This window comes from Gigantopelta aegis, chromosome 10, assembly GCF_016097555.1.
Source record: "Gigantopelta aegis isolate Gae_Host chromosome 10, Gae_host_genome, whole genome shotgun sequence".
Lineage (NCBI taxonomy): Eukaryota > Metazoa > Mollusca > Gastropoda > Neomphalida > Peltospiridae > Gigantopelta > Gigantopelta aegis.
Genome location: NC_054708.1, coordinates 76782484 through 76797169, shown reverse-complemented (window position 1 = coordinate 76797169; position 14686 = coordinate 76782484). Strand labels below are relative to the sequence as shown.

Genomic DNA, 14686 nt, shown 5'->3' with positions numbered 1-14686 from the left:
ACAAACCTAATCCCTCTACAAAACTAAATGAAGACCATTAAAGTACCTTTAAGAAACCCCCACATCTCACTGTAAACTTAAAGAAGTCCATTAAAGTAGGCCTACATGTACCTTTAAAACCCACCCCCTACCCCCACCCCCACACAAAAAAAATCTAATCTAACTGTAAACTACAAGAAGACCATTAAATTAAAGTCACTTTAAGAAACTTGGAATTAAACCCCTAATCTCACTGTAAACTAAAAGATGACCATTAAAGTACCTTGAGAAAACCCCTAATCTCACTGTAAACTAAACAAAGACCATTAAATTAAATTACCTTTAAAACCCCCCAGAATTAAACCCCTAATCTCACTGTAGACTAATCCGTCTCCTTAACATCCATGGTAAACACATGAGCTTGTTGTGGAAACTATCATCAAGATGGCGTCAAGAGAGGTTGTGCCACCTGGCTGTGGCCGACTTCTCCTGCACCAAGTCCTTCCAGTGGTCCCTCTCATCCCCCCCTGAGTCGGGGCCGAGCCGCACCTTACCCAGCAGTTCATCGTTGCCGATCTTATTGTCGTGAAAGACCACCAAGTCAAGGTACAGGCTGTTGAGATGCTCCTTGCTCAGGTTGAAGACCAGAGCCTCGTTCCATATGGGATTACATGTGTTGTGCTTTGTCGAGGTCTTCTTCTTCTTCAGCTTCTTGCCACCATAAAACAGCATTGCTTTCACAAAAGGATCTGGAAATAAAATAAGGAAAACAGAATGGGTCACACTGCTTTCATTATAAAAGGATCTGAATAGAACGTAAAATAGAACAGAATGGGTTCTATTGCTTTCACAAAAGGATCTGGAAATAAAATAAGAAAAACAGAATGGGTCACACTGCTTTCATTATAAAAGGATCTGAATAGAACGTAAAATAGAACAGAATGGGTTCTATTGCTTTCACAAAAGGATCTGGAAATAAAATAAGGAAAACAGAATGGGTCACACTGCTTTCATTATAAAAGGATCTGAATAGAACGTAAAATAGAACAGAATGGGTTCTATTGCTTTCACAAAAGGATCTGGAAATAAAATAAAATAGAATAAAATTGGTCCTCTTGTCGCAGAATGATTTGAAAATAATACAAAGTAAAACAGCATGGGTCAAAATTATGAAAACTATTTATCCTTTATACTCTCTTTCTTAAATATGAATGAACAAATTATTAACATTTTGAAAATCATATTTCTGCACAAGGCAGAGTCAATATCAAAGGACTGCTCCCAGGAATCTGTGTCAGGAGCTGTACATTTCTTCCGCATTGAAGATTTAAACACATCTGAAATAAACGTGAAGATTGCTATTTGTAATTTCAACTTTATATATTTAATGACACCTCTGTACTTGTTAAGTTAAACTGTGGTTATTTGGTGTCTGGACATGTACATGTATAGTTATATTTCAAAATCTGTTTTTGAGAGTACATGTAACTGTTTGGTCCACTAATGACCCATCCTATGACCCATTACATCATTTGTGAGTGCTCTAACCATTAATTTGTTTTAAAGGGTAACCAGTAAGCCCACCCATTGTGATTTTTTTTTTTTTTTATCCTACTGCCCTCTTTCCTTTCTCTCCTTTGACTTCCATCTCATTTACCCCCAATCTGGCAACTCCTCCTATCTTTCAACTTCTTTTGTTGTCCACCTCCACAACCCAATCCTTGTCTCTCCAACCACGACAGGTGCTTGTCTCTTGTGACTATCTGTACCACACACCTGCCATTACCCATCTGCTTTTATCTATGGGCTTAGTCTGACCACTTTGGGGAGTGTTCAGTAGTTAGTTCTGGCATTGTTAAGAGGCACATGTAACCACCTACTAATTCTATGCTCCCATACTACCTGTGGTCGTTAGTGCCATGGGTCAGACAAGTATTATTAGCGGCAGAGTATGAGGATGCCAGGTGGGTGCAGGGAAATACACAGAGACCCATGGAGGAAGTTGAGATAGGTAGGTGATGATGTGGACCGCTCAGAAGACAGAGTCGGAGGAAACTAACAGACAGGGTCAAAACATTGAAATCATAGGAGAAATTAGAAAGTTTTTATTAACATAATAAGAATGATAGACAGAGGGTGATAGAGAAAGATGAATGAAAGTGTGAGCCAGCTTTAATGGGATTTGAACCACTGTCATCAGCTTGATTGTCCAGCAGCTTATCCACTAGACAATGGACCCATTGTGATTTAAGTTAAAGTTTGTTTTATTTAACAACATGACTACTGGATTTAGTAATTATTACAATAGTCTTAGACGAAACACACTATATTTTTTCCAGTGGTAGCAATGAATCTTTTATATGTTCTTCCCACAGACAAGACAGTACATACGAAGGCTTTGAATACACACATCACTGCGATAAATCCTATATATGACCCATCATACATAAGGCAAGTGCTCTAACAACTGATTTGTTACAGAGTGACTGATAGGTCCATGGATCCATTGTAACCATAAATAAAATGTGTTGAGTGTGTCGTTAAATAAAACATTTCTTTTTTTTCCCCTTCATTGTACCAATCCTATATGACCCAGCATGTTCAAACCTATAACCCATTAGTTGTGTTCAATAATACAACCCATTGTGTTCAATAATTAATACAGCCCATTGTGTTCAATAATGTTCAATAATGAATACAACTCATTGTGTTCAATAATTAATACAACCTATTGTGTTCAATAATTAATACAACCCATTGTGTTCACTAATTAATACAAACCATTGTGTTCACTAATTAATACAACCCATTGTGTTCACTAATTAATACAAACCATTGTGTTCACTAATTAATACAAACCATTGTGTTCACTAATTAATACAACCCATTGTGTTCAATAATTAATACAAACCATTGTGTTCACTAATTAATACAACCCATTGTGTTCACTAATTAATACAAACCATTGTGTTCACTAATTAATACAACCCATTGTGTTCATGCAATCCCATCACACCTCAGACGAGTGCTCTACGTTCACCTCAGCTATTTCCAGCAACTCATGGGGGGGGGGGGGGGGGGGGGGGGGGGGGGGTGAGGAAAGGGTTAATAAAATGCCGCTGTCAAAGGGGCCAGTAACGAGGCTATATGGAGTGACCATTAGCTGACCACCTACAGATAAATGAATCTGGCAATTAAGACCCATCTTAAGTGAATTTCCCTCGCCTTTATGGGAATATTCAATTACTGAGAGAAAATGGACAAGTCAGTCTGACTCCACTGGAAGGTCCTTCAGTGTGGGGATGGGGTGACGAGGCCATCAATATAACACAGCATATATATAGGAAAGGAAAAAGAAGGTTTGTTTTATGACATACATGTATCAGGCAGAGATATGACCCATATTTAAAACAAACAAAAATATCTCAGAAAAGTTAAAAACTACATCTTAGAAAAGTAAAAAACTATATGTAACATACTAAAATTAAGATCATTTCTCATCAGTTCAGATCAAAGCCTTGTGAAAACTGGATTATGTCCAAGAAATGGAAATGTGATAAAAACCTGCAAAGTCATATTAAACTCTGGCTGTTTTGGGAAGGATATGAAAGGGATATCTGTTTATAATGCCACCTTGTCACATTTTAAATTATGGCTATTTGGTGTCTAACATACATGTATGGTTATTTTAATATGTTACACGGTTTAGAGATAGATCAAGAGAAAAATTATGCTGCCACCACATACATACATGTATATAAAAATAGGTTAAACACATTTTAAAGGGACATTAATTCCTGAGTTTGCTCCATTCTAAGATGTTTCCGGCTAATAAAATATTTCTATGATTAAACTTACAATATAAATATATTTTCTTGTTTAGAAAATCAGTGTCTGTATATTCAATGTGTTTCTGGTCATCTTAATATTTCTAAAAAGCCCAAAATGGATTTTGTCTTCAAATAATTTTGTACGTACATGTAAGAAAAAAACATATTTTAGGAAATAAAATAAAATTTAACCCAGTACAAATATTAGAACGATCAGAAACATGTTTAATATATAGCCACTACCGTAATATTTTATGCAGATACATATATTTGATATTTAATTACAATCGTTAAAAAGTCTCTGTTCATCTAAGAAATTGCAGCGAACTGAGGAATGTCCCTTTAAGGGCTCTATCTCTAGAGTTAGTAGATCACTCGCCTGAGGGGTTCAATTTGCTTTGAAGAACTGAACTCCATTGGTGGACCAATTCTCAAAATGTAATTACGTTTGGCCCATCCCAACCAGTATAGTATAGTATAGTATAGTATAGTATAGTATAGTATAGTATAGACTAGTATTACAAAGGCCATAGTATGTAGTGTTCTGTCTGTGCACTTTATTCCCCCCAAAAGATCCCCTTGCTGCTAACAGAAAAATGCAGCAGGTTTCCTTTAAGAGTAAATGTCAAAATTTATAAATGTTTGACATCCAAAAGCTGATGATTAATAAATCACTGTGCTTTAAATGTTGCTAAACAAAGCAAACTTCAACTTTCCCAGAATGACTATGAATAACAACAATATAGTTAGTGTTTTGGTGTATAGATATTCTTAGCAACAAGGTTATAGATGACACACACAAAAAATCAATACATGTGAACCTATTATTCTATAAAATTATAAATGTGTGAAATAAAGCAGAAATTCATTTCATAATTTAATGTTTGGTATTAATAATTATGTTGGTCTGTAGGATAAATAAAATAACGGGTTACTGTCTTAACATATCAACTTTATATCCTACACAGGTTGAATGGTTACTTCCATTTGGTAGTTCAAGCCTGATGGCATTCACCATTCTCACCATATCAGAATAATTGCTATATCTTAAGACAGTAGCCAGCTATTCTCTACATGTATATCTTCAGAGTTGGGCTTCTAACGCCTATGGTTAATATTTTCAATTCTAAAAATGAAAAATTGGTCATGGATTTGTAGTTTGATAATCAATTAATTTCCAAATATGAGACACTTTTCTGAACATTCCATCACTCAAATTAATGTTCATGCCACCAGGGCTTAAGAGGTTAGCGCCATGGTGATGTGTTTCAATGATGTCTGCACTTAATACCACAGATTGCTGGCCTGCCACCTGGTGTTTCGTATAGCAACCCACACAGCCAGTATTGGTTTTCTCTTTCACGTCTTCTGTCCTTGCTTAACACGCAGAAAAGAAGTCATATCAAGGCTTAATGTTTCTGTCAATTTGGACATTCTCTTGCAGCATTTTCTATTCTTGGTCATTAAAGAAAAGTGGCTTGAATATGGATTGATGGAAGTTTTGACGAATTCGTTTGTGGTTGTGGGGGGTTTTCATACCTTATTTATCATGCTGGAGATAATGTTTTTAAAGGAAGAGTCCCACAGCAAATACATGTAGCATATTTAATGACCTAATAAAATATTTGAATTGGTCAATTTAAGAAATTACTGTAGTGTAACAATGCTGGAATTTTATTACATGACAATGATGTAAAAAAAGTGGTGTTATTTAAATGCTGTATTTTTACAAGATATACTTAAAATAGAGCCCCAAATTGGCCCAATAACACTCAGTACTTGAGATTTAAATTATTTGTTTTATCTATTACATGTATTTAAAACAAAAACATTGTTTTGTTATTCCTGTGAGTAGATTTTCTCTTGTGATGCTGTTGACAAATATCTTGTTTGGCAAGTATTAATGTGCTTATATCCCAAGGGTTCAAACAAGCTATCAAACATCAACAAGATATGGAATACAAAATGGAATGGGAAAATCCAATGAGTCTGTGTGCATGTACACCATCAGGAGAACTGTGTTGGTGTTTCTCGCTATATACTTGTTAATTATAATTATTATATTTTAATATAACTTACAAATAAATTGGTATCCTGTATGCTAACACACCATTTGAAATCAAGAACACCATGCAAGATTTATAGCTCACTGTGACATATCCAACATACATATAATTATGTCAGATTTCATGACATTTGATGGATGCTTCACAATGATAGTATAGGTATTTACAAATGTTTAGTAGCTCAGTGGTAGAACACTCATTTAAGGTACAGGAGGTCACTGGATTGATCACTCTCAGTTGACTCAGTTTTTTTACTATCCCAACCAGTGCCCAACAGCTGATACAGAGTTACTATATTCAGGAAGTTTTGACAAAATAAATGACCTCAAAAGAATGCCAGACTGCTAGATATAGCTTTCAGTAATAAAATTATCTTCGTATTTGCACATCTAAATAAGTGAATTTTCGCTCAGGGGAAAAAACAGCTGATGTAACTTGATTACTGCATGCAGCCCGCCAGATCAATGTAAGCCTTTCACATTTCTGTCAGAAACCCTCTAGATGGAGATTTATCTGTTAACTGGAAGCTGTATATCAACAGCTATTACATTTTTTGCACTACACAGCTTCAATAAAACATTTTAATGTAAAAAAAACCCACCCAAAAACAACAACTCATCAAAACAAAAACAGCACAACATGTAAAATGAATGAATGAATAAACAAATGAACGAATGAATAATTAGATAAGGACACTTCAGCACAAAAATACACATTGGCTGTTAATTGGGTGTCAATTCAACAATGTAACCAGCATACAAACTATGATTACTGTAAAAAAAAATATATATTGATATTATATTAGTAGTGGTGTTCCAATAATCAATTGTATAATTCATTATATTTGAAAATTAATCAATTTGGTGCTATAGTGATGTGATGACCGATTATGAAATTGATAATCGAATGTCTTGGAATATTTTAACATTGGCAGGAGTGGTCTTAATAATATAATGTGGTGAAAGAAGGTTGTCTTTACTATGTATTGACCAAGTGTTGAAATACCCGTATTAGAGATAAAATAAAAGTAGTTTTTACACAAACCATTGAAGTCACGTCCATGGCAAATTTATTCTCCAGTGTTCCTGTATGGATGGGTATTGTTCATTTCATTTCATTTATAGATATTTTCAAGTTTATATCCAATTAAGGTTCAAGCACACTGTCCTGGGCACACACACCTTAGCCGTCTGTATGCTAATGGTTAGTGAGAGAGAAGTCAGTGTAGTGACATGACACCTACCCACTGAGTTGTTAAAGAGACATTCCTGAGTTTGCTGCATAGTAAGATGTTTTCGACTAATAAAATATTTCTACGATTAAACTTACATATTAAATATATTTTCTTGTTTAGAATATCAGTGTCTGTATATTCAATGTGTTTCCGGTTGTCTTAATATTTGTAAGAAGCCCAAACTGGATTTTGTCTTCAAATAATTTCGTACGTACGAAAAAAAAAAAATTGGAAATAAAATTAAATTTAAACTAGTACAAATATTAGAACAATCAAGAAACACGTTTAATATACAGCCACTAATATTTTATGCAGAAAAATATATTAATTATGTAATTACAATTGTTAAAAAGTCTCTGTTAATCGATAACATCTTAAAAATTGCAGCAAACTCAGGAATGTCCCTTTAAACTCACATTGAATAGAAGCCAGTACCAGGATGCGAACCTAGTATCTACCAGCCTTACATGTATTTCTGATGGCTCAACCACTACATCACGGAGGCCAGTATGAGTATTGGTTGGGTAGAGCTATCTTATTTCTGATGGCTCAACCACTACATCACTGAGGCCGGTATGAGTATTGGTTGGGTAGAGCTATCTTATTTCTGATGGCTCAACCACTACATCACTGAGGCCGGTATGAGTATTGGTTGGGTAGAGCTATCTTATTTCTGATGGCTCAACCACTACATCACTGAGGCCGGTATGAGTATTGGTTGGGTAGAGCTATCTTATTTCTGATGGCTCAACCACTACATCATGGAGGCCGATATGAGTATTGGTTGGGGAGAGCTATATATGTACCAGTACATAGCATGGTAGAACCAATTGGAATTTCTGCAGATTCGAACATTTAATTATTGAACAGTTCAATCTAATTGACAACAAAAACAGTTCATATTGATTATCATCAATTATGTAACATAATATATATATACATAGTCATGACATTTCACAATTAATCTTGATTTATTATTTATAATCATTAACTACATGCAGATAAAATTCCAGCACAATTTTCTAATGATCATTTTTTTAAATTTGTTTTCTGCTACCTGACTTTAAAAGCCAAAAATGTATACATGTAGGTATTAAAAAAATGTGTGTATGTGTGGGGGGAGGGGGGGGGTATGTAAACTGGTATTAATATAACATTTTTAATGGCTGTCTTGTATTAAACAATATTTTCACTAAAAGGTGAAAAATGTTAGTTACATGTACATTTGTACACGTACATTGTAAAATTGAAATCAAAATTGCAATTTCTACATGTAGGTGTGCTAAAGTTAGAATAATCTGTGTGAAAATTCTGTCTTGTTTACTATTAAGAATTCAGTCCAGAAGAACCCACTGAGATTGAGGATGTTCTAACGCCACAAGTCAAACATAGTATTGTGTAATAGTTATCACTTGTAACAGTATTGTATTGAGCTACATGATCACTGAATACTTTTACTGGTATGTTATATGAATTAAGTTAGGAAAGTGTAATACAGCTAGCCAGGGATTATAAAATTGTTACATTAGCTACGAACCGAGTGTTTAACAGCATACATTATTAACTATGGTTATAATTGGGCATTCAGTTTTGTGGAAGACCTGGTTTCAGGATTGTCAAAAAAAGAGTTAAAGTTTGTTTTGTTTAATGACACCACTGGAGCACACTGATTTATTAATCATCAACTAGTGGATGTCAAACATTTGGTAATTTTGACATATAGTCTTAGAGAGGAAACCTGCTACATTTTCCCATTACTAGCAAGGGATCTTTCATATGCACCATCCCACAGACAGGATAGCACATACCATGACCTTTGATATACCAGTCATGGTGCACTGTCTGAAGGGAGATCCCAGACTGACCATGCATCACTGAGCTACATTGTATGCTCTGCCTTTCATGCTGTCAAATACCATGGATGCAAATTGGTGCAGTAGGTTCGAATCCTGTCAATTAACTCTGTGTTGTTAAATATTAAATGACAATTATTATCAGACTTGTGTTCAGATTAGTTTAATATGCGACAAAAGAGGAGTAACTTGGCTTGTGAGGACAACTGCAGAATATGGGCATGAAATGGTGTGTGCATGAAATGGTGTGTGCACGGTGCTTGCATTGTGAGCTTGGGTATGGGTGGTTTTGATGAACAAAAGCAAGGTGTTGTGATGTATTGGTCACTCAGGACATCTATATAAATTACTTTACATGACATTCATTCTTGTGACAATAAAAACAACTTAGTACTTACCAAGTGTTATCTTGCCATCTTCAGAATGCCTCAGATTTCTTGCCTTGGCAATGACGATGGTTAGACGTTCAGCACTTGGGAGGTAGTTGAGCGAGAACATCAAGTCCCCAAAATCTTCGTCTTGCTGAAATATAATGGAAATAATTCACTTAAACATTTATATAATTATTACAGTCTTCTTAATCTTATCTATATTCTTACAATGCTATCTTAGCACTATGAAATTGTAAAACTGTTGTAGGCTATGATGTCATTACATCAAAAGCCATAGTGTTGTCATAGTCTACAACAATTTTATAATATTGTATCACTAAGATACAATTACTAGCTTAGAATAATAAAGGCCCTGAATGGTAATTTTGATCAAAATTTATAGTTCCATGCATGCTTAAAATCTCCATTTCTGTGCACTTAGTTTATATTCTAAGGTGTCTCAATTTCTGAAGAAACTCAGGACAGAATCTTAATATTATAAGTTGTAGAAGCATCTCTCGGGATATATGGCTTTTTATGTACCCTCTGTGTGTTCTTTTACCCGAGCCGAAACAAGGGGGTAAAAGAGCACACAAAGGGTACATAAAAAGCCATATACTCCGAGAGATGCTTCTACAACGAATTTATCTTGCCGATATGTTAAACCATATAGCCAAATAATCAAAATAACGCCAGACAATAATTGTTAACAATTTATTAACGGAGCCGTACCACGCGGACGCGAATGAAACCACTTGCCAGTGACGAAAAATAGTTCCATCGATAAACGAGTTTTTAACTTCAAATGTTTGTAATACGAAATTGTCTGAAACAGATATTAATTAAAAACAATTAATTTTGATTGATTATCAATGTTATTTATAATCTAATTATTGCTTTAGCATTAATTGGGGTGGCTGGAAACTGTTGAAAATTACAGACGGGGTATAAGAGAATTTGGCTCCGCCCACAGGGGTATAAGGGATTTGTCCAACGGCAAACAACCAATGAGATTAAAGAATTTTACATGAAGGCGAGATAAGATTCTTTGATCTAGCTGTGACACAGGGCTTCTAGATTATAATAGAACGCTGCCATGGCTAGTGTTATTCAATGCTGGGATAGTAAATAACTACTATTGCCATGCCCGAAGTCAAATGTTGCAGTTAAATCTATTTTGTAAACAAGAATATCAAGACCCCCACCCAACCCCCACAATGTTAGTGTTTTAAAGCTCTATCTCCCTCTTTAGCTGACATATCTGATTATTACTATTATTTAGTAAAATTGTATTAACTTAAAGTAAAGTAGGGCTAGTGAATTTGTAATTGTGGCTAGTAAATTATAAAAATCACTGATCCCTTGGCTAGTGGATTTCAGAACAATTCTAGAAGCCCTGTTCAGACTTTTTTTTTTTTTTTTAAATTTTATTATTAACACAATATATATATAGGTACATAAAGGAATACAAATATATAAACAAATATAAATAATAAATGAATAAATGAATAAATAAAATAAATAAATAAGTTTTGACAACAGTAATTACTGTGCCTTTAAGGTTACACACCACCATTTACTTTTATATGCATAACATCAGTATAATTGCTGTCAGAATATATTCTCTGAAAAATAACCACCCACCACCCATCCCCCTTCTCTCCTGGACCCAGTAACTGGCAAAGTCAGAGATTGTGCCTGGGAGAGACATGCTTGAACCTTAATTGGATATAAGCATGTTAATATGTTATCCAATCCAATCCACAATCCAATCTGAAAAATAGGTCTTTGTTGAGTGGACTACTATACATGTAGTTGTTTAACTATTATACCAAAAAACAAGGTACATGTGGGCTGACCACAATTTGTTTTAAATTATATTATATACACCTTTTACAACTTAGTCATAGCCGTATGAAAAAAACAACAAAAAAAACAGTCTGGAAATTTAAGAAAAGTTATTTAATATTTGTGAAGTGTGTTGTGCTGTTTGTGGGAAAGTGCATATAAGAGATCTCTTGCTGCTGATGGAAACATGTAGCAGATTTCCTCTGATGACTATACGTGTACATGTACATGTATGTATGTACAAGTCAAAATGACCAAATGTTTGACATCCAATAGTCCGTTGATTAATTAATTAATGTGCTCTTATTCTGTCATTAAACAAAACAAACTTTACCATTTAACTTCATCATTTCACATTATTATAATTATTATTTATTTTAATTTTTTTGCATTCTGAATTCGTGTGTAAATGATATAACATATACCGGTAGTAGCTCCTTTCAGGCTGCAGTTCGTGATAGTAAACACCCTTCATTATAAGAATTCAGCACTCTAAATGACCATGCCATATGCGCTTTTAATCCACTGTGGGATCATTTTGTATGGAAAAAGTGACATATCCAGAATTTCAACAATGTTCACAAACTATCAACACATATATTAGGGGCCATTCACAATAAGGATCAACATTTTCCTAACAAACACATATACTCATATAGAATGTTAATTTTGGAACAAATTAAAAATATTTTTGTCAAAATCTTGTTATTTTTTGTTTGTTTTGGGGTTGGGTTTTTTCATACAGGATATGTGTATGCATGCAGGCATATAACACCATCACCTAAGTGTATGGTTGGTACACTTATATGGAACCATAAAGCAAAAAACTGAATGGCCCTTATTAGCAATCGATTCTAGTCCTTCTCAGGCATTTTGGACCAAAATCATAAACTTTATATTAAAATAAAATATTGCAAAAAAAAGGGAAAAAAAGTAATTGAATTATCCTGAAATGGCACAGTAACCCACAAGAACAAACAGAAATCCAAAATTGTTTGAGATTAAATTGATGGATGAGAATATAAGTGCTCTGTGGTGCGTTACAAACTGTGTGAATCAAATATTGGTTTGAGAACTGTACAGGAAAGTATATGAGTTTTGAAGACATCACTGACACACAGACAGATATATCATAATAAAGACATACAGGCATCTAGATGGTATTAAACATCCAAAGATTTGCTGTACAAGCTGTTGTTCATTTTAACTTGATTTTCACGCTTATATCCTATGAAGGTTCAAGCATGCTGTCCTGGATAGACAATTATATACTGTCTGTGCTAATAGCTGGGATTGATAGACAATTATATACTGTCTGTGCTAATAGCTGGGATTGATAGACAATTATATACTGTCTGTGCTAATAGCTGGGATTGATAGACAATTATATACTGTCTGTGCTAATAGCTGGGATTGATAGATAATTATATACTGTCTGTGCTAATAGCTGGGATTGATAGATAATTATATACTGTCTGTGCTAATAGCTGGGATTGATAGACAATTATATACTGTCTGTGCTAATTAGTTGGATAGACAATTACATACTGTCTGTGCTAATTAGCTGGATAAACAATTATATACTGTCTGTGCTAATTAGCTGGGATTGATAGACAATTATATACTGTCTGTGTTAATTAGCTGGGATTGATAGACAATTATATACTGTCTGTGCTAATTAGCTGGGATTGATAGACAATTATATACTGTCGGTGCTAATTAGCTGGGATTGATAGTTAGTTGTTCATACAAAGACACGAGAGAGAGAGAGAGAGAGAGAGAGAGAGAGAGAGAGAGAGAGAGAGAAGAGAGAGGAAAGAAAGAAAAGAATAGAGAGAGAGAGGAGGACGCGAGAGAGAGAGAGAGAGAGAGAGAGAGAGAGAGAGAGAGTGGGGGAGGGAGGGAGAGAGAGAAACGCATACAGAGAAAGACAAACACATTCAGAGAGGGAGAGAGAGAAAGAGAGACATAAAGAGAGAGAGACAGACACACTGAGAGAGAGAGAGAGAGAGAGAGCTAGAGGGAGAGAGAGAGAGAGAGAGAGAGAGAGAGAGAGAGAGAGAGAGAGAGAGAGAGAGAGAGAGAGAGACACCAGAGAGAGAGAGAGAGAGAGAGAGAGAGAGAGAGAGAGAGAGAGAGAGAGAGAGAGAGAGAGAGAGAGAGAGAGAGAGAGAGAGAGAGAGAGAGAGAGAGAATGATATAGAGTCGTTGGTTTAACCACTACACCACCATACAAGGGTGGTTGCATGGGTCAGCTAAACACTGAAGAATTTCTTATTAATTCTAACAGGCACACATCGCAGCATCGGTTAACCACTGATTTGTAAACACGAATCCAGCAAAGTTCATTGGGAACCTCACAATCACAGAGCATTGAGTTCCATTCCATTTAATAGCACTGGTAATTGCCACAGAATGATCTTTTGTCAAGGTCTGTGCAGTTTGTATGAGCTAAAATCGGTGCATGCCATGGTAGCAATCACACCGAATGAACATTAATTGTCTCACAAACACCCATGTACATGTACATGTGTATCACCCACACACAACTAATAACCATAAATAAATTACTTGTCAATTTGGTATGGCCCATAGAAAAGCAAAATGCAAACAAATCAATTTTATGCACATTATTCTAGCCATGTGCCATAGCAATCAATGAAAATTAATTAGAGACGACCATAATTGTGGAATCGTCTTCTGAGACGGGATCAGTGTAATGGCTTTGTCTTCACCTTGAACGATTCTCAACTGGTGTTAAGACAAGCAGAAATAAACGCCAATGTTTAAGTAACAAATACTTAGTAAAGTAGAAACAAACGCCATCGATTAAGTAACAAATACTTAGTAAAGTAGAAACAAACGCCATCGATTAAGTAACAAATACTTAGTAAAGTAGAAACAAACGCCATCGATTAAGTAACAAATACTTAGTAAAGTAGAAACAAACGCCATCGATTAAGTAACAAATACTTAGTAAAGTAGAAACAAATGACATCAGTTAAATAACAAATACTTGGTAGAACATGTTTAAGCAATCATCTTTTATACACTTCTAATTTTATTTGTTTAAAGACACTAATACTTAGTTATTAGACAGTGTAAAATATTTGTGGAAATTACAGCTTTTTTGACCACTAGCTGAAAAATTACTACCACATCCATGCAAGGAAGAGTACAAATACTTAGCGGTGTACTTAGCACATTTTAATAATGGTTATATGGCGGAAGACATATGGTTAAAGACGACAAAGATAATTAGAGAGGTACCCCTCTGCCACTATACTGCCACATGGTGCATTGGCTGGAACGAGAAATGGCTACTAATGGAAAAATATAACGGGTTTTCTCTGTAATTAAGATTGTATATCAGAATTACTAAATGTTTGACATCCAATAGTCAATGATTAATAAATCAATGTGCTCTAGTGGTGTCGTTAAACAATACATACTTTTACTTTTGAAATGTGATTCAATAGCAAACAAATAGGGCTACCAAAATAAT

At 34.8% G+C, this 14686-nt stretch overlaps 1 protein-coding gene across 1 annotated transcript in view; it reads right to left on the bottom strand.

Moving 5' to 3' along the window:
• Positions 1 to 215: 215 nt before the first annotated feature.
• Positions 216 to 14686, bottom strand: part of LOC121383815 (synaptotagmin-5-like) — an 85169-nt gene continuing 70698 nt past the window's right edge. Inside the window, exons 4-5 of the mRNA XM_041513914.1 lie at positions 9361 to 9484; positions 216 to 728 (exon numbers count right to left, since the gene is read on the bottom strand). Of these exons, the coding sequence (XP_041369848.1) occupies positions 430 to 728; positions 9361 to 9484 (423 nt within the window). The 3' untranslated portion in view covers positions 216 to 429. The remainder of the gene's footprint in view (positions 729 to 9360; positions 9485 to 14686) is intronic.